Source organism: Carya illinoinensis, chromosome 3 (genome assembly GCF_018687715.1).
Source record: "Carya illinoinensis cultivar Pawnee chromosome 3, C.illinoinensisPawnee_v1, whole genome shotgun sequence".
NCBI classification, from domain to species: domain Eukaryota; kingdom Viridiplantae; phylum Streptophyta; class Magnoliopsida; order Fagales; family Juglandaceae; genus Carya; species Carya illinoinensis.
In genome coordinates this window covers 47,283,903-47,306,711 of record NC_056754.1, presented here as the reverse complement: position 1 = coordinate 47,306,711, position 22,809 = coordinate 47,283,903, and the positions used below count along the sequence as shown (strand labels likewise).

At 36.8% G+C, this 22,809-nt stretch overlaps 2 protein-coding genes across 5 annotated transcripts; one reads left to right on the top strand and one right to left on the bottom strand.

Annotated features, from left to right (window-relative positions):
- Window positions 1-6,565: 6,565 nt before the first annotated feature.
- LOC122305717 (pseudo histidine-containing phosphotransfer protein 2-like) lies at window positions 6,566-9,653 on the top strand. Of its 3 annotated transcripts, none has more exons than XM_043118277.1 (6): window positions 6,588-7,283; window positions 8,342-8,466; window positions 8,800-8,865; window positions 8,935-9,006; window positions 9,149-9,221; window positions 9,382-9,653. In XM_043118277.1, exons 1-6 carry the CDS (start codon window positions 7,137-7,139, stop codon window positions 9,448-9,450), a joined length of 552 nt encoding a protein of 183 aa, XP_042974211.1. In that variant the 5' UTR covers window positions 6,588-7,136; the 3' UTR covers window positions 9,451-9,653. The 3 variants fall into 3 exon arrangements, with proteins under 3 accessions (XP_042974212.1, XP_042974211.1, XP_042974213.1); XM_043118279.1 differs by lacking the exon at window positions 6,588-7,283 and adding an exon at window positions 7,736-8,153; XM_043118278.1 differs by lacking the exon at window positions 9,382-9,653 and having other exon boundaries at window positions 6,566-7,283; window positions 9,077-9,219.
- A 248-nt stretch (window positions 9,654-9,901) lies between these two features.
- LOC122304679 (tRNA A64-2'-O-ribosylphosphate transferase) lies at window positions 9,902-15,374 on the bottom strand. Of its 2 annotated transcripts, XM_043116944.1 has the most exons (8): window positions 15,243-15,374; window positions 14,562-14,888; window positions 14,162-14,319; window positions 13,071-13,761; window positions 11,259-11,359; window positions 11,055-11,163; window positions 10,563-10,622; window positions 9,902-10,296 (listed from the first exon to the last, which is right to left on the bottom strand). In XM_043116944.1, exons 2-8 carry the CDS (start codon window positions 14,869-14,871, stop codon window positions 10,130-10,132), a joined length of 1,596 nt encoding a protein of 531 aa, XP_042972878.1. In that variant the 5' UTR covers window positions 14,872-14,888; window positions 15,243-15,374; the 3' UTR covers window positions 9,902-10,129. The 2 variants fall into 2 exon arrangements, with proteins under 2 accessions (XP_042972878.1, XP_042972879.1); XM_043116945.1 differs by lacking the exon at window positions 15,243-15,374 and having other exon boundaries at window positions 14,162-14,314; window positions 14,562-14,705.
- Between the last annotated feature and the right edge of the window lie 7,435 nt (window positions 15,375-22,809).

Genomic DNA, 22,809 nt, shown 5'->3' with positions numbered 1-22,809 from the left:
TATATATTTTGCATGATTTAATATATGCTTAGATATATTGTTATATTACATGTGATCTTTTATTTAATATTTTAGATTAAATGTGATTACATGTGAATATATGGTTATATTCATGCTATTTTTAATTTCATAATGTTATATTACATGTGATCTTTTATTTAATTTTTTGGATTAAACGTGATTACATGTATGTGTGTATCGAACATGTGGATATGTGATTATTTTATCTATGAATGTTAGGCTTAAATGTTTAGACATTAGTCTATATTTTTTTTTTTAGTGATAAAATAGAAAATTCCCATTAAGTAGTCTTAGTTAGAATTGTCAAGTGTGAATGATAGGCTGAAAGAATTGCAGTGACCCTAGTAAGAACTGTAAATACACTGTATAGCCAAAAGACTATGGTGACCCCAGTAAGAACTGTAAATGCACTATGAAACGAGAAAAATAGACTGTAATGGTCTTATATGAACCATCTTTGTAGACTAGCCCAACAGGTTGCTGTAGTCTAGCTATCTTTGTAGACTGGCCCAACAGGTTGCTATGGTCTGGGTAGCTGTCCTTATAGACTGGTCCAAAAGGCTATTGCGATTTTAGTAGGATTTGTCTTTATGCATAACTAGGACTAGGAGACTACTTAAGATAGTGGGAGTATGGTTGAAATTTATGATAATAAATTCTCCCATTTTTGTTTTAAATTTGTGCAGGAATTAGGTTAGAAATTTAATAATTGGATATTGTGGCACAAGAAATGATTATGAAATCTAGGAATTTTTCGATCTTGCGACCTGTCTACATTATTCCTTTTCTAGCTTAAAAGGACGCGGCAGATTTCTTAGGTGTGTGTAATATTTTTTCTTTAGTTATTGTAGTAAAATGACATTCAAGAATATTGTTGCTGACTTAAACAAAAGGGAGAAATTAGATGGGGAAAACTATGACATTTGGCATCACAAGATCCAATATGTCTTAGATGAGTAAAAGGTCTTGGAGGCTTTATCTCACACTCTTACTGTGCCTGGGGAAAGGAAATCGGAACAATACAAGATAGATCAACTAAACTATACTCAATGGGTTAAGAAAAATCGGTGCGCGCGCATAATAATGTTAAGCAGCATGCACAATGATCTAATATGTGAGTTCCAGGTCTATGACACTACCCAAAGCATGCAGGAGGTTTTGAAATTAAAATTTGGTGGAACTTCAGCCAATAGGTTGCGTGGATTAACCATGAGGTTTGACTTCTATAAGATGCGCTCTGACCATACGATGAAGCAGCATCTTAGGGCTATGTCAACTATGATCCGCGCACTTAGGTCGGCAGGAAACAACCTGACAGATGAACAGCAAGTGCAGGCAGTGATAATATCACTACCAAATTCTTGGGAGAATATGAGCCAAAACCTGACGCATAACGAGAATATCAAAGACTTTGATGATGTCTCGCATGACTTGGAATTGAAGACTGAGCGCATAGAGGCTGCTAAGCCCCATCATACGGCCTGTGTGACTAATTCTAGTTCGCGCAAGGCATTAAGGTTTAAGCGCAAGAAGTCCAAGAATGGGATAGTTGCTGGATAAATTAAAAATGTGTCAGGAACTTCTCAGCGCACCAAGAGGGCCAAGAGTGGGAAGAATAAGTCAAAATTAAAGTGTTTCAACTGCAGAAAGATTGGTCACTTCGCTCGTGATTGCACTGTGCCGAAGAAGTTACACTCTAACTGTTCTCGTATTTTTTTTTTGTAACTAGCCATGTGATGGTTGCTCACTCCTATCCTGTGTGAGTTGTTGATTCAGGAGCGACCGAGCACATAGCATGAGACAGAGTCGGATTTGTGGAGTATCGCCGGATTCCAACTGGGAGTCGTGATATCAAGGTAGGGAATGGAGCTAGCGTGGAGGTACTGAGACTTGGTACCTACAAGCTGGACTTGCAGGGTGGCTGCACTCTTTTCCTCCACAATGTGCTATCCGAGATCTAACGAAACTTACTTTCAGTTGTTACTATGTTAAAACTTGGTTTTCGAATTGTTTTTTAAAACAATTATGTTTCCTTTTATTTGGGTCATGTGTTTTATGGCAATGCTTTTCTGCAAGACGGTTTTATGATATTGGATTCGGATTATTCTAATATGAATGAATCTATTTCTTTTCTTTCTTCATTTGCTGATAATTTGGATTCATGTACATGGCATGCTAGGCTTGGCCATATAGGGTAAGATATAATGGCTCGGTTAGCTACAGAATGCCTGATAGGCAACGTCGCTAGGGTCATCTTGCCCATATGTGAACATTATCTAATGGGAAAAGTTAAGAAAAAACCGTTTGAAAAAGCCATTAGGGCATCTTTTCCACTGCAATTAGTCCACTCAGACATATATGGTCCAATGAGTGTGAGAGCTAGACACGGAGGTGTCTACTTCATAACATTTATAGATGAGTTTTCACGTTACGATCATGTCTACTTAATCTCCCATAAGTCTGAAACATAGGAGTGTTTTAGGCGACATCTAAGAATGGTTGAGAATCAGTTAGACAAGAGTTTAAAAACTCTAAGAACTGACTGAGGACGAGAATATCTCTCTGAGCAATTTAAAAGACTCTGTGATGAAAAAGGAATCAAAAGACAATTAACGATGCTGAAAGGAGCAAAATGTCGTGGCAGAAAGGAGAAATTGAACACTACTTGAGATAATTAGGTCAATGATGGCGCAAGAAAACCTACCAATTTTTTTTTTTAGGATACACTTTTGACTGCTGCCTACATTCTTAACAGAGTGTCATTTAAATTAGTAACTTCCACCTCATATGAACTATGGACCAGTGAGAAATTCAAACCGAGTAATTTGCGGCCATGAGGTTCAATGGGTTTTGTTTACGATCTTTCTCATAAGTATGGGAAGATAGGCCCTAAAGGAAAGAAGTGTATCTTTATAAGGTATTCAGAACACTCTAAAGAGTATATGTTAATTGGTGAACAATCTGATGGAAGTGTGATTGAGATTGAGTCACGAGATATGGATTTCATTGAAGATGAGTTTCCAAGTAAATGTGAGGTTGATAGGAGTTTAGAACTTCATGAGATTGTGGAACAAAAAGAAAGTGTTCCAAGGAATTTAGTTGAGAATGAGGAAAAAATTCTTCAAACTCCTATAAATAATAAAAAGGACTTGAATCCGAGTGGAAGCACATCACTTGTCAATCAATCACAATAACCTCAGTTGCGTAGAATCACACGTGAAAGTATTTTCCATCGTCGTTTTGAGATTGAAGAGGAAGCTTTTATGGTAGCTTTGCATGATAATGATGAGCCTAGGACAATTCATGAGGCTCTCTCATCTTCTACTAAAGATGAGTAGATGAAAGCTCTTAATGATGAGATTAAGTCTATGAAGACTAACCAGGTATGAGATCTGGTTGATCTACCGACATAGTGTAAGACTATTGGGAACAAATAGGTTCTCAAAGTCAAATGCAAGTCAAATGGATCAATAAATAAGTACAAAGTTAGCTTAGTGGCGAAATGATATACCCAACAAGAGGGTATAGACTATGAGGAAACATTTTCACAAGTGGTGAGGTTTGCTTCAATTCGTCTAATCCTAACTATAGTAGCAAATATGGATTTGGAACTCTACCAAATGGATGTTAAGACAGCATTTCTCAATGAGTTTTGTGGTCAAAGGTCAAGAGAACAAATTGTGCAAGTTCAAACGATCTATATATGGCCTAAAGCAATCATCTAGACAATGGTACCTCAGATTTCATCGAGTCGTTCTTTCAAATGGGTTTACGATGATCACAGATAACCATTGTGTTTATGTCAAAAGGTCCAATAAAAGTTTCATTATGTTGTCATTATATGTTGATGACATACTACTAGCTGAAAATGATAAATGGTTGATAATCGCCACAAAAAAGTGATTACCTTCAATTTTGAGATAAAGGATATGGGTGAGGCAGAATACATTCTGGGAGTTAAAATCTATAAGAATCACTTAAATAGACTTTTTTGTTTGTTCCAACAGACTTATATAAAGAAAGTTCTCGAGCGCTTTCTAATAAGTGGATGTAAACCTATTGACATCTCTATTGCAAAAAACGGAAACTTATCTAAAGAGTTGTATCCTAATACTCAAAGAGAAAAGGAAAAGATGGCCCGTGTCCCTTATGCTAATGCTATGGGTAGTCTGATGTACACAATGATGTGTACCAGGCCTGGCATATGCTATGAAGTTGGCTTAGTGAGTAGATTCCAATCTAACCTCGGACTGGCTTACTGGAAAGTAGTCAAGAGGATTATACAACATCTCAAGGGAACTGCGGACTATGTGTTGCGCTATCAGGGTTCAGATTTACAGCTAAGAGGTTACAGCGATGCAAACTAGGGTAGTGACCTAGATGAGCGTAAATCAACTATTGGGTATGTCTTTCTGCTCAACAATGGGGCCATTACATGGAGCAGTAAGAAACAACCCTGTAGAGCTTTATCCACTATTGAGTCAGAATACATAGCTTGTTCTGCAGTAGTTCAAGAAGCTGTTTGGTTATGGAGGTTCCTCAAGCATTTAGACATTGGCACGGATACTTTAGATCTAGTGAGAATATTCTGCAATAGCATGGCTGCTCTTGCACATGCTAAGGTTTATAAGTACCATAGAAGAACCAAACACATAGATATCAGATATACTACATCAGAGGCATAGTAGCGCAAAAGGAAGTAGTTCTGAAACACATTTTTACAACATCTCAAGGGAACTGCGGACTATGTGTTGCGCTATCAGGGTTCAGATTTACAGCTAAGAGGTTACAGCGATGCAAACTAGGGTAGTGACCTAGATGAGCGTAAATCAACTATTGGGTATGTCTTTCTGCTCAACAATGGGGCCATTACATGGAGCAGTAAGAAACAACCCTGTAGAGCTTTATCCACTATTAAGTCAGAATACATAGCTTGTTCTGCAGTAGTTCAAGAAGCTGTTTGGTTACGGAGGTTCCTCAAGCATTTAGACATTGGCACGGATACTTTAGATCTAGTGAGAATATTCTGCAATAGCATGACTGCTCTTGCACATGCTAAGGTTTATAAGTACCATAGAAGAACCAAACACATAGATATCAGATATACTACATCAGAGGCATAGTAGCGCAAAAGGAAGTAGTTCTGAAACACATTTTTACAAGTCGCATGGTTGCTGATCCCTTAACGAAGCCTATAGTAAGAGATGTCTTTGAGGCTCATGTTAGGAATCTAGGACTACATAGATTGTAAATGTAATTTGTGTTTCAAATAACATTGAGATGTAACCTTTCCTTTAGGATATTAATACAATATGATTTAATTCTTGTTTTTATCGTATTGTTTTTCTAATACACACATACAACATATGTCAACAGGCTTAGATCGACTCACTCACACAAGCAATCGCCTCTAGCGCTTGGGTAGCGAGTAGAGATGAGACCTTGTGTCCTTAGGTAATTGTCCAAAGGGATAATTTGGTTGACACAAAGATATGTTGCCTTAGTAGGAGCTAAAATAAGGTCTATTGAGAAGACTATGCATGGGTTACCCTACAATCTATGTAGCATGTAGTTAGCTAGATGCGAGATCCTCTTTGACACCTTGGAGGTGAGCAAATAGAAGAACTTGGATTAGATGCGTAAGGAGTAGCTAGAATAAGATCCGTATGGTGTTGATATAGACATGCTTTTTGAGAAAGAGAAATCCACTGTAGCATGTGTCTAATACTATATGTGTTTATTCGACCTTATGAGTAAATGAGTAAATAGTTCCTTACTTTCTCACTGTGTGAGTATCATATTTTAAATGTCCTTTATTTACCTTTGACTAAGTCATAAAATGGAGGTTGTAATATCTGCTACTTTGGCATGCTGTCTATGACCATGATTAATACGGTCTACAGAGGCATTAATGGGAAAACGGTTCAACCAAAGTTGAATGACATGAGGGCAAAGGGAAGACTATTCGATATCGTATCGTTTAGGTGTCACACGCGTGGTCATTACCTGTAGTGTGGCACAGAAGCCAGGGTGTGCGGATGACCCCTATGGGAGGTCATGGTGCATACGGATTAATTGGATATTGGATTGAGTTGGTTTTGGGCCAAATGAGACTTTTGGCGAGTTTTGGAAAGTGATACGTTTTTGGAATGAAGAAGGATATTGCCTTGTATATCGAGAAATGCCACACATGCCGTCAAGTCAAGGCCGAGCATTAAAGACCCGCCAGTATGTTCCAACCTCTCCCTATTCTTGAGTGGAAGTGGGACAACATCATGATGGATTTTGTAGTGGGCTTGCCGAGGACTAGTGGGAAGAATTCTGTTTGGGTGATTGTTGACCAGTTAACAAAGAGTGCTCATTTCTTACCTGTCAATAACACTGATTCATTGGGTAAGTTGACACGCTTGTACATAAAAGACATAGTGCGGCTGTACGGCATACCGAAGAGTAATGTGTCGGATCGGGACCCAAGGTTCACGTCTCAATTTTGAAAAAGTTTACAGGCAGCATTGGGTCGACCTCCCTTCCCCCCACCTCAAACACCCCAGTCACATGCTCTCTCTCTCTCTCTCCCTCTCTCTCTCAGAGAATATACTCGGTTTAGCCTTTTTGTCTTTTGATTTTGTTGCCTTTTATTTTTTGTTTGGGTGTTGAGTAAAAGAGGATTTCTGTTTGGCTGCTTAGAAAATGTGGGATTTTTTTGGACTGTTGCGACTTCCTTTGTTGTAGCTGTATTCGTTGTTTTTCCCTTTTCCACGGCTGACATTCAGTCTCATTCATATAAATAACATTATGTAAGATTAGACTCACTTTTTATTTGAGTTCTAGAACCTGCACATCCCATGATCACTCTATGATGTGGATTTTTGCTCTTTGGATTTTTAGCTTGCAAAATTATATACATATGTAATGACCTCTTGATGTAACTCAGTTGAAACTTATTGTAGTTTCTAATTGCAATTCTACAAGCAATATTTCACTAATTGCTTTTAGTTTGAATTTTTCTCATCGTTTTCTACTAACAAAAAGCATCAAAACAATTTCTATCAAAATGTTTCACATCTTATTGTGGGAGCGTTTGGGAGAAAACGAAATGGAGAAGGGGAGCAGAAATGGCTTCTGAAGAGAGGAAATTGGTGCTGGGGAAAGGGAGAAAGGGGAAATGGCCGCTGGGGAGAGGAAATTGGCACGGGCAGAGGAGAAAGGAGGGGATACTGCTTGAGGGAGGGGCAAGAAATGAATATTTTTTTATTATGCATGTGAGTGTAGAATAGAGTTTCTTGCATTTCCTACGTGGCAGCACATTATTAGTGGGTGTAAAAATTGAAAAGTCACCCATGCGGCCTTGAGTTTTTTCCTTTCTATTTACCATTCTTTTGATCATTATCTTCCCAGCATTCTTTGATATGGTATTAAATAATAGGCCCACTAGTGAAGCATAGTAAATAATTTCTAATTATTTAATGCTACGTTACGGGATGATGAGAGAATGATAACAAAATGGATTATGAGTAGCATTGATCTTTCTCTAATAGGTGTTTGTTGAAAATTAATTGATATATAAGCTGAAAGATAAATGTTTTACTTACAAAAAGATCTTATGTGCAAAAGTAAACTTATAAATTGAAGTGATTCAACATAGTACATTAAATTGTAAAGTTACTTTTATTATAAAGTGGATCTAATGTATCATATGAAACCATCATAAAAGTTTGTGTGTTTACTTTCTTGTAATCTCTTTGTGGTTATAACATTACTCATTATTATCCTCCATGCAACCACTGCAAGTGAGACAAAGAATCAAATAAAGAGGACATACACGCATGCAGCTTGTCATGCAACCAGCTCCCTCATATTTCCTAGATGAATACTTATAATTAATCAAATGTTAATGTCTGGAATTATCAAAATCATTGTTTTATCACATGCTTTCTATGTCGTGGTCATACTTTTTTAATGTGTATATACGTACGCACTCCTAATTTATTGGTTCCAATCGAGGTGTTCATTTGCAATGATCTTAGTTACTATTTTTCATTTTAATTCTCCCTGCATGTGTGTTTGTGAGAATGGATGTTAATTCCTTGGCACAACAGATTGCCTCCGTGAAGAAATCCCTCTTTGATGAGGTTAATTTTCCTCTTCCTTTTTTATTTTTTCATCTTTCACTTCGTATTTTTTTCATGTTTTCTATTGTCAAAAACCGAGCACAAGGGCGGCTAGCTAGCTGTATATGTGAACACGCAATATTGGAATATCTGTAACCAAAAAATATATACTGATCTTAACATCGAATTCATGATGAATGTTATTGCAGCAAATCTTAAATGACGAGTTCAGTCTTGTGGAGGAGATTTTCACGCCCTACTTTGTTGAGACGATTATCATCGTGTATTTTGATGACTCGTCAAAATATATCGATATCATAGAACAAGCACTTATGTGAGTAGATCGATCATCAATATATAATAATGTATAATTTGTTCTTAATTTTTTCATTTTCTTTATATACTTTCTGCGAAAATATTCCACACTTAATTGAAAAACAGATTAATAAATAACATTAATTTACATTTATAAGAATTTTATAAACATTATTTAATTATGAGGCAAAATTCTTACTAGCTAATCAGTTTGAAAATATTAATGATTGATAATATAATTAGGAATTGATGTGTAGAATATTTACTGAGGAATTCATGTAGAGATCTTGATCTGCATGATGAGTTGAAAATAGTTGTAATAACAGCATGCTTTATATATTTGTGTACGTAGGGAGGAAGCCCCACTCGATCTAGCCAAGCTGGATGAGTTTCTAAATCTGCTCAAACGCTGCTCCAGGTTAATTTTTCTCTGTTTTCTTTGCTAATTTACAGCTAGCGTTAACTGGTTTATCTGTTTTATCTGCAGATTTGGTGCTCAAAGGTTGCCCATTGAGATTAATAAAGTTCTGGAATGTTGCAACGCAAACGACAAGGAAGGGTAATGTTTTCATGACTTAACCACCCCCTCTCCATCCCCCCAAGCTTCGGTTTAATTATCTTTATTTCAGATGTAAGAAATTATACTTAAAAAGATTAGTCATTATGCTCGAGATTGAAGTAACACCTTGAGGTCATAGCAGGAGTAAGGCTGCATTCCAGATGGTAAAGGAGGAGTACACCACTTTGAAGGACAGACTGGACGCCTATATAGAGGTACTTGATCTCTCTCATGTCTCACACACGCCGCTCACATACAGACCATTTTCCTTCTTTCTTTCTTTTTTTTTTTTTTGGTTCCCTTAAGTATTAAGTGATATATTGCTGCATGTAGGCTGATTTATTTATTTATTTTGTGGGTTTATTATTTTTGCAGCTGACGCATCGAGCTCAGATTGCAGGGTTATCTAAGCGCTCAAGTGCAGGAGGGAGTAGTACTATATGATTTTTGAGTCCCTGGAAATAATAATGAATACTATATATAGTCAGCCATTTTTTCTCTGCATGCGTACTTGCTATTGCTACATATATATGTTTTAAGATCTGGTCCTTAATGTCTCCTACTCCTAGCTTGGGAAACTATTTCTTTGTTTAGTCTGTAATAAAGGTTCTTATATATATGTTGACAGTATGCATACTAAACATCAATATTCACTACGAGAAAAAGAGTATTTATGACGAGTAATTTGTGATAAAAATAAACCCATTTTAACAAAAAATAATAATTTTACCAGAAAATCACTAGCCACATATAGGCAATTTTCTTGTGGTGATTGTATTGTTCAGAAAAAAAATACCGAGTCTTCCCCCACTGGACAAAACAATATGGATTTAGAGATCCCTAGCGGTATTTGCCCAAACCCTAAAGTTTAGAGCGGAAAAGAGAGATAAACTAATAAAATAAGTCCTACAATATTTATTGAGCATTTAATATATATCTCAACGGCAAAATCTGCATATGTTATCTTTAGAGACTCGGCACAGTTTGCAGTCCAAGCTCATATACATGAAATATTGCTGCCAGTTACAATATTTCAGAAAATATTTTCATAAATAAATGGGCTACAAATTCTGTAAGCTTTGGAGAGGCATTGAAACATGCATCCTTTTCCGTTGGCATGCCATCAAACTGAACCGATGCTTCCACCATTTAGAAAACCAAAAACTTGCTTCAAATTGCCTCTCGATGGCCGAGCATTTGTTGCAAATTTACATAGATATACAAGTCGGCGTCGCAAATCCCATTTAGTTATCCGTGTCTCATTGAAGGATTTCCCATGGTCAAATGTTCCTAATGAAAGTTTCAACTTTCAATACAGAATATAAGCATAGACAGACTATAATAGCAGTTACTTCGTATATGCTACAGAATACAGCTTCGTTAGAACTCGTTGGTCATTACATATGATACGTCCTAAGAAAATATATGCAGTATGTTGCAGTTCTGAACATATTGATACAGTAGTTCAAGGTAAGAGAAAGTTATGGCTTTAACTTCTATCAAAATTTAGTGAAGGGAAAAGTGAGGGAAAACAAATGCAGAACAAGGCCACGCACCTTCCTCATTGAATAATGATGTCAAGATAGCAAGACAAACGCACACACTTATATCTTCCCCTGGAAATAGAAGACGCACAAATACATTAGCAGACACCTTTAGCAAAATTTTGAGAAGCTTCTGTAAAGAAAATGGCTCCCTTTCATTTTCTTAGGTTTTGACCATGCAGACGGCCACCGAGTTCAGAAAAAGCAGGGTTAAAAACAAGAGGGTCTGCAGAAAATCAGTTCTGGACCAGATAGTAACAATTAAAATTTAATACAACAATACTCATAATTCCAGAAACAAGAGAAAAATGTTCTTTAACTCGAGGATGAATCCTGTACGAAACATGAATACAAAGACCAACTGAAATGATATGATAAAAACACATTCGAGCTAAATCAAATGATTTCATGTCCATGGATATCAGTCCATAACTTGGCACATCTAATCCCAACAAGTTAATAAATATGTATTACCACTATTGAAAGAGAACTTAGAATCTTTACCATTATGGCAACAAACGAGAAGTGTCTTCCCTTTACTAAGTTTCAACTTTGCAAAGTTTACCGCAGAAGGAAGATTGCTTAATAAGGAAAATCGGTCCAATTTTGACGTCTGGTCAATAAGAGACAAAGTAAGCAGAATAATTTCCAAAAATGAAAACAAAATAATAATAAAAAGTGTCATCTTTTAATTTCTATTGGACTCACCACCATGGGAAGATGCAAATGTGCTTCAGAATCGGGAAGACAGAGAAAGATAGACTCTTGGTCACAATTCAATACGCAATCAACATTAGATATCTTTGAAGCTGCACAAAAGCATGAAAATTTGCAGGTGAGCCAAGTGAAACATTTGAGATTATGAATTACAGATTGAATAATGTTGCTGGCAGAACTAAGATAGGAAAGAGAGAAAATAAGTGGATATGATGATATAGGACTAACAATAAGTGCAACACCTGCATTTAGAGACCCAAAAAACCCAAACAAAAGGATGAAGAGAAACCCAACATAAATGATCCTTTTCATAAGCATAGAAATCTGGGGATGAGGCCCCTCAACTAACATTTAATGCCTAGCAAAATAAATAAACTACATAAATCCAAATCAATTTTGATCTGTGAGGTGGCATTATCAACTTTTGACTTATAAGTCACTTTATTAGATGGGACTTCCAAACCTTTTTCTTTGTTTTCAGAAGAAGGCCGCGGGTTGCGGGTTGGGGGGGGGGGGGGGGGGGGGGGGGGGGGGGGATAGTGTTGACTCGTTTCCACCTCAAATATTATATCCAGGTCTAAAACCACTATAATGATGCCAGTGTAAGTCCAATAATTCCAGTCAAGCAAAGAAAATACTGGTAGATATCTAACTGGACAGAAGAACGTGAACGTGCCCATATGGCCATGCCGAGAGACTTGGGAGATGCAAGGTAAAGCTGTATATTCTTCTCATTTCTGGTTTTGAATGGTTTTTATTTAATTGTGTGAGTCAGGTGTATTCCCATAGTTTATATATTTCTAGAATGTGTTGTAACTTAGGTCTTATTTGTTGGTTTTACTACACTATAATGGTTAGAGATAGTTTTCTATAAAACTTGATTTAACATTTTCTGTCCAACAGAGAATAAGTTTATGAGAACTTTAAGCAATTATGCTTGGCATTTCTCTGTGGTTCTTTCTCCAAGTTGTGATCTGAGGGAAACAGGGTGCAATGCCTGGGTTTAATTAATTAGGTGTGATTGCCTAAACATAACTTCTTCACATATTCCTTTCAAGATGCCATAAATTTCCCATCAAATTCTGACCAAAGACTTTTTGGTTCTGCGCCTATTATTTTCCTAAAATTCTTCTTGTTTAGATTCTAGCTACCCAAGAATAGATTCTAAAGCTACCCAAGAATTCAATTCTACCATTCTCAGCGACTGTCCACAGCACCCAGAACAGCAGCTTAAAATGGAGTTTTCCTGGCCGTTTTACCTCCAAACCCTGTCCTACCCCCCTGCTTTACTACAAACCACATCTTGCCTAACTTTTTACCTCTCTGTACCACCATAAACAAACCCTAGCTCTTCCTAAACTCTACAACAAGTTGCTGTCCAGAAGAACCAACAACTTTGCTTTCTTCTTCCAGCTCCTTCAACCCTGTCAAGACTTTTGTTTTTTGTTTTTTTCCTAATGTCTTTAACCCTGTCAAGATTCAAACTTTCATGAACCTATTTGACCCCTGACCTTAGATATGATGCCTGATGTCCCCCATCTCTTACATCAGAATTGTTGTCAAAGCACTTTGTCCTAGGTCAACGTTCTTTCATGTTTTGTATTTATTTATTTATAGTTGAAACTAGTTTCCCCTTTTTAAGTATGTAACAAAGCATTGATTGTCAAAGATATGAACTCCCACTAGCAGAGTGACTATATATAAATTGAAAAGAAGTTTCAGAAATCTAAATAACCAGCCCTAGTGGATAAAAAAAAAAAAGACAGAACTAAAAGTAAAATAGATAATTGCTATTTAGCATACCAAGTTGGGATCTGCCAACTGCAAGATTTGCTGAACCCAACCAGGAAATTCCACAATCTTCATCATAAGACTTCATGTCAATTCCAATGTTTGGAATATCCAACGATTCTGGAACTTCTCCTTGTGAAAGATGAACTAAGCTTTTTGAAGCCTTTACTGTGACCTGAGGCACATTTTGTCCCCTTTGTGAACGATAAACTCTATCCTTTTCAACTATATCTGCCACCTTCTGATTACATAAATCAGGCCCTGCACTTATAAGATCATAGGCATGACCCCAGAAAAGATTAGGTGATAAACCTCTTGCCCAGCTTTCTTCATCGTCTCCTGCTCCTGCTATATAATTCCAGCTAAACTCTGAGATAGACCTGTGTTGAATTATTCCGTTTGAGGAAGAGGCAGAGAGAAGTATGATGGGTGTGAAATCCCATGAATCATGATCAGGCACTTCATTTAACCAGATGACAGTTTTTTGCGAAATCCATAGAGGACGTAGGGGCTTTTTCAAGCACAATGCTAGAGAGGCAATATCAGCACCACTAGCATCTAGTTGTTTAGTCCATTCTTCTAAGCGACCCTCAATATTGGCCTTCTCTGTTTCAGAAACCCAGAGGGGAAGGTGCAGCGAGGAATCCCATTCAAGAGAGTCCTGTCTTTTACTGTCATCATCTTGATCAGAAATAGTTGACTCCTGCTCAAAATCAGGTCAGTTCATGGAGAAATGTGAAGACCTTTAAGACATACGAGCATTACTGCCAACTTAAGTAGAAGGAGATGATGTTAGATGAATAAATGAACAACACGCGCAAATATACAGAGTCATATAAAAGAATTCAATAACTTGATCACAAAACAATAATGCAAAATCACCATGCTCAGAGAAAATAAAACACAAATCAGCCAGAACTAGACACAAACCAAAAAGGAAGAACACAAGCCCAAATTTCACACTTTCATTGAACTAAGGCATCATTGAGGCATTATTTAACACAGTGGGCATCGCCCTTCTGCGTCAAGCAAGACTGTGAAAGAGAATTTCAGAACTCTAGATCCAAACTTATCGTGCATGAACTATATATAGCAGCACTCACCCGGTTCCCTGGCACCGTACTATCAAGCATCTTGTTCAAATAATTGCGAATGGACCGATTCAAAACACAAGTCCAAATGGGTATTGTCTTTGACATGCTGTCTGGAAACCGTTTCCCTCTTCTAGTGGAATCAACTATAATGCACCCTCCCTTCTGTCCTACCCATCAAAAAAGCAAGCATTTAAAACATCTCAATTTCCCAACACCAACAAAAATAAATAAATGAGTAACAACAACACATAATCAAGCCAAAAAGAATGGAAACTTCAAACCCAATTGATTCTAATACACACAAAAAGTGTAAAATCCCTCACTTTCCCAAATAATTTTTCTTTTCCACCGACCTCTCAACCACCAAATAGGGAAGAGAGTGGTGCGGAACAAGGTAGCTAAGTTATACCGGCGAGTTGAGCTACGTGAAGGTTGAGTCGGGAGGTGCTGAAGGACCAGTTGTTGGCGTGACCGTCGGTGGATTTGAAGTAACAGGTGGAGTGGAAGTTGGGAGAGTACCAGAGGCCACAGCGGAGGTTGGCGAGGAGAGGGAGGTCGGGCCATAGCTGGGAGATCTCACCCACAAAGATGGAGTCATCGTAGATGGATCTCAAGGCGTTGTAGAGCGTGTTCTCTCTCCGCTTTATTGTCCTCGCTGCTTTGTAGATGCTCAGCTTCGTCGAAGCCGCCGCCGCCGCCGCCGCCGTCGGGTCCTCCATGGATGTAAGGTCTTGAGCTAATTTCAGGTGTAACAAATATGGGTAAAGAAACGGTATTTCCGTATTTGTGAATGATGCAATAAAAGAAAGAAATTATCTTTGAATTTAATTAAGATGGGTTGTTTGCACTTATTATTTAGATTATGAGTAACGGTTTTTATAAAAATATCCAATTTATGTCTTTATTCTAATGAATTTTTTTATAATTTATGTCTTTATTCCTTAAAATTCGGAGGAAATAAATAATAACAACTAATAACAGTATCCAAGATTGTCGGCGCACGAAGTTTCACAAGTCAGAAGCAGCAGTGTTGTCGACAGAAGCTGTTGTTCAGATGAATCCACGTGTAATTACCAATTATAGAACGTACCCAAACTCCGACCAGAACACCGTCCTCCATCCACTTCCTTTGTACGTCATAATCTATATCAAAACCATGATATGGTTGCTGTCTCAAGATGTGTCTCCGTTCAGCATGGGAAAAAAGTTACTTTTTTCATAAAATAATAAGAATTGTTATAAAACTATCGAAAGGAGAGAGAGATAGAACTCAGAGAAGTTATGAAACTTATAAATTTCTTAAAGAATTCAACGATATATATAGGCGTACAAAGGGAACTATGCCAGTTACTATGCAATACTATGCATATGTACTATGCCAGTTACTATGCAGTACTATACTGGCACTATGCACTGTGCGATGTCGGCCATTTACTATGCCAGTTACTATGCAGTACTATGCTGACACTATGCGCACTGTGCGATGTCGGCCATTTACTATGCTAGTTACTATGCAGTACTATGCTGGCACTATGCATACTGTGCGTTTGACTTCTAGCTCAAGGTGGTCATACAATTTTACAATGTTATTTTACAACACTCCCCATTTGGATGACCACATATAATGAATATGCCTCGTTAAAACCTTGCCAAGGAAAAACCCTGTGGGAAAAAATCAATGGCGAAGGAAAAAGAGTACAATATTCATGTGTACCGTAAAATGCTTTAAGATTGCCTCATTAAAACCTTGCGAAGGAAAACCCAGTGGGATAAAACCTTAGCGAAGGAAAAAGAGTACAATCAGCATAAGTCTTTAAGACGTTACTCCCCCTGAAAAGTGCATGATAAAAGGTCTTCAAGTCTCCGCATTCCAATGTTCTGTACAATCTTCTTAAATGTTGCAGTTGGTAATGCTTTTGTGAATAAATCTGCCAAATTATCACTTGACCGTACCTTCTTGATATCAATTTCAACTTTCTTCTCATGAATTGCAATGATCTTCTTGTGTGTATCTGAAAGATAACTCGCATCTGTACATCCAACTAACTGTGGACTTGATCCATGTTGATAAAATAATCACAACTAGATCTTTCTGCTCATCACTACTCTTCTGGAGTTGTACTCTTCTGGAGTTCTTGTAAATAACACAGTTAGTGGAGAATTCATCAACATTAAACCGCTAACCTCATTTTTTAATAAAAACGGTGGCCAGCCTTTTAAGATCAGACAAGCACCGCGGATTTTCAACTCCTCTGTAGGTGTCAGGCGTGCTGTCAGGCATCGCAGCTGTCAGACATGCTGTCAAGCGCCGCAGAGCTATGAAGCTATATTTCGTCTCTTTTCTCTTGCTTCACGAGAGATGTTGTATCATAATTTTCTCTATAAAAGAGATATTCAGCTCATTTTCATTCACATCTCATCTTCTTCACTTTTTTGTAATCATACTGCATTTTTACTCTGCAATCTCTTTCTGCATTTTTACTCTGCAATGGCTCAGCGATCTTCTCATAGCCAATATATGAGGTACTCTGCACCTCGTTCATCAGCTGTTCCTGCCTCTACCACAGGTGCTATCATGCAATATAATGATCTGACTCGTAGGGCAGATAATGAAGCTATCTATGAGCTTGTGAGTCTCGGTATCCGATACTCATCATCCATTGTCGCATTTTCTCAGCGACTGCAATCCAGAACTTGTGGAGTTGACGATCTCCATGAGAATATTGCTATACTTCAGCGACTTCTTCTGGAGTCCAACATGAAGATAGAATCAATAAAGCAAGAGAATAGGAATTTAAAATCCTTGCTTAAGTCTTCTTTTCGATTGCCCACCGCTTTAGATAGGGATGCCATGCAGATTCTTGAAGAACAAGAGCATTTGAAGAATGAGGCAAAATGCCTTAAATTTCTGTAATTCTTGTTTCAAGATAATAAAATAATATTTCACAAATATTCATATTTGTGTTTCTATCTTTTGGTAAATGTTCTGTGTGCTTTATTTCTTCTTTAATAATGCACATTTCATATCAAACACATAATATGAATCTGAAATACTAATTGTATTAAAAGATGGTATTTCATGACTAATAACATCATCCATCTTCCCCTTGAAGCCGCAAGGGTTTCAGATTTATATTTCAAATATGTGCAGTTTTTATGAGCTCTTCTGGAGCCTCAATGACATTTAAATCATATATATAAACTGCAATAATAGCTTGTTTTCATTTGCGTTTGGATTGCTTTAGATTATATAAGGATCTTTGAAACTTGATAGAATACATATTTCCAGATGTATTCATATTAGAAGCTTCAGACATTTCCTATCCTTCAGGGATTTTCATATATATATCATGATCCAATGATCCATATAAATATGCAGTTAATCATGCATATCCAAACTTTCGATAACTTTCAAGCTAATAAAAATCTTAATATGATTTAACCACTTTAAAATCATATCAATATTGTTTCATTTGTGTTTGGACTTCAAGTCCATATTTATCACATTTTACTTAGTGATATCAATTCTGTAGGAATTGAGAAACTGACTCGTGATTTATATATCACATTTTTATTTCCTTTCCATAAATACCCACTGACATTCAACAAGCATCACCTCTTTAGGTGTTTGGACTATAAGTCCCGATGCATCATATTTTACTAGTGAATCAATTCTGTAGGAATTGTTTCTTTCAAATATTGGCCAATATTTTACGTCGGTCTTCTTCGACGGTTCTTGATTCACTTTCTCCATTATTTCTGGTAATGTCAATTGCCATCTCATATGGAAATACGTTGTCGACAACGATTTTATGTCTATCCATAATTTCTCCATTATTCGAGATCTCGTTATTTTCAGGTACCTGTCCCTCTTCAAGGGAAGACATTTTCATGAAAAACCTCTTCAGGAGGCACTCTTCAAGAGTTTATATAGGAGAATTTTATACAAAGAATTTGGATGGACTTTATTGCTTGTTTTGTGGGTATGGTCTCTTCAGGAGCACCAAATTATTTGTGCCTTTCTCTTTTGAGATACTCTATCTTTTGTATCGATAAGTCTCACATGCCTTTATACATGTTTTTAGACTGCTGAATTTCTTAATTGTCCTACAGGGACTTCAATCCTCGCTGGGATTTTAGCAGTTAGAATATGAGACATTTTTATCTTATTGCATCCAAAATTTAATTATCATCTGAACTTCTGGTTCACATATGATAATCAAGATAATGTTGAATAATTTCATCTTATTTGCTTCAAGCAAATTTTTCTTTTCACTTCTGGTGGTAAGACTTTATAGTAAAAGAATCTTCTGGTTCTTTTATGGACGTCCATATGAAAATCATTCGACTTATCATAATTGATTTTGGATGATCAAGATAACCATGAAAAGATACAAATATTTTGAATCATATCATCTTTTGATGCATCATAATATTTGATTCAATAATTTGTATAATATCATCTCAAAGAGAAAGCTTACAGCTTTTCCAATACGAGTTTCTGGCCCAAAAAGATATTCATTATCACGTCCAATCTCTTAGTTTCTTTGAATGAAACGAATCATTCTTTTTACTTCAGGGAATAGAATGATATAAATTCATTATCATTCACTTCAGGGAATGATATAGATCTAGTAAGACGTGATTAATGATTCTTATCAAAAACTCATTATTTTGCTCAGTCACTGAAATACCTGACACAAATTTAGAATATATTGTGAACGTTTGCATTTCATATTACTACTTCAGGAGCATACTCGATATTGCTACTTCAGGAGCACATTCGAGACGTTCATTCAAATATATATTCTTTCCACAATTTCAATTATGCAACTTCAGGTGCATAAATCATAATGAGTTTTTGGTACAAGTATCACTCATATGAGATACTCAATAAAATTATTGATTTAGGGCGATCCTTCAGGGATGCTCCATTTCCATTCTCAGATAAATCATATCATCAATAATTTATAACAAGTATAAAAGAATAAATAAAACTTTCATTACTACAAAATATTGCAGAATATAAAAATATTTTATAATAAGATAAAGGAAATACATTAATTAAAAAGGAACACTTTCATGATCAACTCTACCACTAGAATCCTCAAAGAAATCAGAAATATCAAGACTTGTAATATCTTCTCCATTTATAGAATTTAAAGTATATGATGGTTCAACAAAATTTGTTTCAAATTTCTTTATTTTTTCTTTTATAGAAGATTGGTATAAGTCAACCAAGTGCTTGGCTGTACGACAGGTACGAGCCCAATGTCCATTCATACCACATCTATGGCATCCATCTTCATCTTTCTTTAAAAATTTGTTTTGAGGACCTTTGCCCTTCTCTGAGTTGAACCACTTCTGGTGGTACGGTGTATATCTATTATTATCCCTTTTAGTGTGGTCACTTCTAGGACCTCCACTTCTATAGTTTTTCTTACCACGTCCACGTCCTCTTTTTCTTTGAAAAGATGCACCATTCGCTTCTGGGAATGATGTAAATCTAATACCATTCACTTCAGGAAATGATATAGAACCAGTAGGACGTGACTGGTGATTTCTTAATAAAAGCTCATTATTTTGCTCAGCTAATAGAAGACAAGATATAAGTTCAAAATATTTCTTGAACTTTCGCTCTCGATACTGCTGCTGCAGGAGCACATTCGAGGCATGAAAAGTAGTATATGTCTTCTCTAACAAGTCATCATCAGTGACCTTTTCACCACATAATTTCAATAGTGAGCTAATTTTAAAGAGTGCAGAGTTATACTCACTAACACTCTTGAAGTCTTGCAACCTCAGGTGCATCCAATCATGACGAGTTTTTGGGAGGATTACAGTTTTCTGGTGTTCATATCTCTCCCTTAAATCATTCCACAAAATAAGTGGATCTTTCACCGTTAAATACTCAGTTTTTAATTCTTCATGAAGATGGTGCCGAAGGAAAATCATTGCCTTAGCACGGTCCTGCAGGGACCCTTGATTTCCTTCTTTAATTGTATCTCCCAGGTTCATCGCATCCAGATGGATCTCAGCATCAAGGATCCAAGATAAATAATTTTTCCCAGAAATGTCAAGAGCAACGAATTCTAATTTTGTAAGATTTGACATTTTTTACATATATAAATCAAGAATATAAAAATATATTGAAAAACTTACTTGAAGTAGAGGACTATTAGCTTCAAGATTGTCAGAACTTTCGTGCTGATAACGTGTTATAAAACTATCGAAAGGAGAGAGAGAGAGAGAGATAGAACTCAGAGAAGTTATGAAACTTATGAATTTCTTAAAGAATTCAACGATATATATAGGCGTACAAAGGGAACTATGCCAGTTACTATGTAGTACTATGCATATGTACTATGCCAGTTACTATGCAGTACTATGCTGGCACTATGCACTGTGCGATGTCGGCCATTTACTATGCCAGTTACTATGCAGTACTATGCTGACACTATGCGCACTGTGCGATGTCGGCCATTTACTATGCTAGTTACTATGCAGTACTATGCTGGCACTATGCATACTGTGCGTTTGACTTCTAGCTCAAGGTGGTCATACAATTTTACAATGTTATTTTACAACAAGAATAAAATTTTCATTATTATAGATTTTTTCTATTTTCTTTTAAAGGACCTAACTATGTACAACAACGTTGTCCTCATAATTCCCAACCTCACTAGCCCAACAATAGGTCTTCAATTACCAACTCGTTGCCTTTGGAATGTCATTTATCGTACCGCCCCCCATCCAAATGTGCAACTCAAGATGTGTGAAAGGACCTTGTCATCTATCCTGTACAGATGCTACCCGCACCCCCCATAAGGTGCCACCTGTCCCTCCCCCGCCCCGCATGAGTGGTAGGACAGTTTGAGCCCCGTACTCTAGCACTACCTCCAATAGGCAAGTAGTAACCCCCATCCGAATGCCGGTGAGAGGATTAGCCCCCATGATAGACCTCTCCACCCCGCCTGCCCACCATGAAAAATAATCAAAAAACACTAAAAAATTCAAAATAACAACAATTCACAACAAATCGGAGAACAAATAAAAAAAAAATCCAAAACACAGCAAATCTAAAAAATAAAAAAAGCCATGAGTGGTTGTTGGTCCTCACAAACCCATAGTCACTCATGGCTAGTTCCTTTGCAAACTCACAACCATTTGTGACCATAGTTCTACTACCAATATTGCTTCAAGAAGGAGGAGAAGAAAAAGTAAAGGAGGAGGAGAATGGGATAGGTGTGTTGTTGTGTCGATGAGAAAAAGAAAGAGAGATAGCGACGAGAGAAGGAAGAGAGACTGAGAGAGCTAGGGAGAGAGTAAAGAAAGAGACGGGGGCGAGAGGAGACGGTTAGGTTTGAAATGATATCATTTACATCATTTTATTTTTAAAAAAATAAAATTTACGATACAAGAACGTCGTTTTATTAAAAAAAAAATCATATTTGCATACATACATGTGTATATATATATGGATAAGGTTGGGTGGATGGGGTAAACCCTCGTCGAGCTTAGTTCTAGCCTGGGCCCTCCTGGCTCTGAACTATGTGCAGCCGTTTGCCCATAGGCCCTCATCTGCGAACAGGATCCCCCGCCCTAGTTAGGTGGATGTTGGAAAGTATTGGGTGGGGAGGCATTACCTTACCGCCCAATCCTACTATTTAGCCAGTCTACTGTGAATAATAGTCCACAAAACCATATTCCCATTGCAATCTACCTTCATTATTGCCATTTAGCACAAGATAATTCAATCAAAATGGCAATAAAAAATAATTCGGGGGAGAAGAAATCCTTTAACAAAATGGAATAGGAGTTCCTTGATATATTCCAACTTCACAAGCCTCAATCTTCTACAATATTTGGATGAACTAGGTATTTCAATGTAAATCCATGCCCACCACGTATTCAATCATGTTCAGCTAAAAAAATATTCTTTTGATATCGAGCATTTAGTAAGGGTGGAGCAACTATGGAACATCCCCGAATTCATTCAGCTTCTTGTTTGACTTTGCTAACAACCCTATTCCCAACTAATCATTGAATCATTATTCATCAAACAAATGTCTTTTGTTTCTATTGCCTATATAATTTTCAAAACAATGTCTTTTGTTTCTAACGTGCCACCTCAATATTGTTTCAATTAACTTTACAATCTGTTAGGCGCTTGTGGTACGGGGCATACAATTACAACTGAAGTAGAAATGAGAAAGAATAAAAGAAATAATAAAGAACTCTAATTGTAGAAAAATTTTACTTATAGCAAAAGGATTACAAGAATTTCTCTCTTGAATAAGAAGAGCACAATTGACAATACTCTCTTTTATAAAATGAGAAAACTCACTCTTTATTATAAAAGGAAAGACAATATATAGGAGAAACCTGTGACGCCCCCAAATTCCGTTTGGGATTGGACGGACATTTGAAGCGTCAAGACATGCAACACAAGGTTACCTGCCCCCGTTCATGACATATAAGATGCAATAATCCTAACATGCATCTAACATTATGCAATATTCGCAGCGGATAATTTTTTTTTTTAGCAATACTATGCACCAAACTGAAAATATCCCAATACTTAAAACATACTTCATACATAAAGATCCATTGAATAACTAAGATCACAGCACTATTCCAAAATAGTTATGATCCAA

Coding starts and splice junctions, on each gene's coding strand:
- LOC122304679 (XM_043116944.1), bottom strand. CDS start 14,871: ATGGAGGACCCGACGGCGGCGGCGGCGGCGGCGGCTTCGACGAAGCTG. Junction 14,320..14,561: donor TCACGTAGCTCAACTCGCCG/GTATAACTTAGC, acceptor TTTGATGGGTAG/GACAGAAGGGAGGGTGCATT. Junction 11,164..11,258: donor ATTTGCATCTTCCCATGGTG/GTGAGTCCAATA, acceptor CTTATTGACCAG/ACGTCAAAATTGGACCGATT.
- LOC122305717 (XM_043118277.1), top strand. CDS start 7,137: ATGGCTTCTGAAGAGAGGAAATTGGTGCTGGGGAAAGGGAGAAAGGGG. Junction 8,866..8,934: donor CTGCTCAAACGCTGCTCCAG/GTTAATTTTTCT, acceptor TTTTATCTGCAG/ATTTGGTGCTCAAAGGTTGC. Junction 9,222..9,381: donor GACTGGACGCCTATATAGAG/GTACTTGATCTC, acceptor TTATTTTTGCAG/CTGACGCATCGAGCTCAGAT.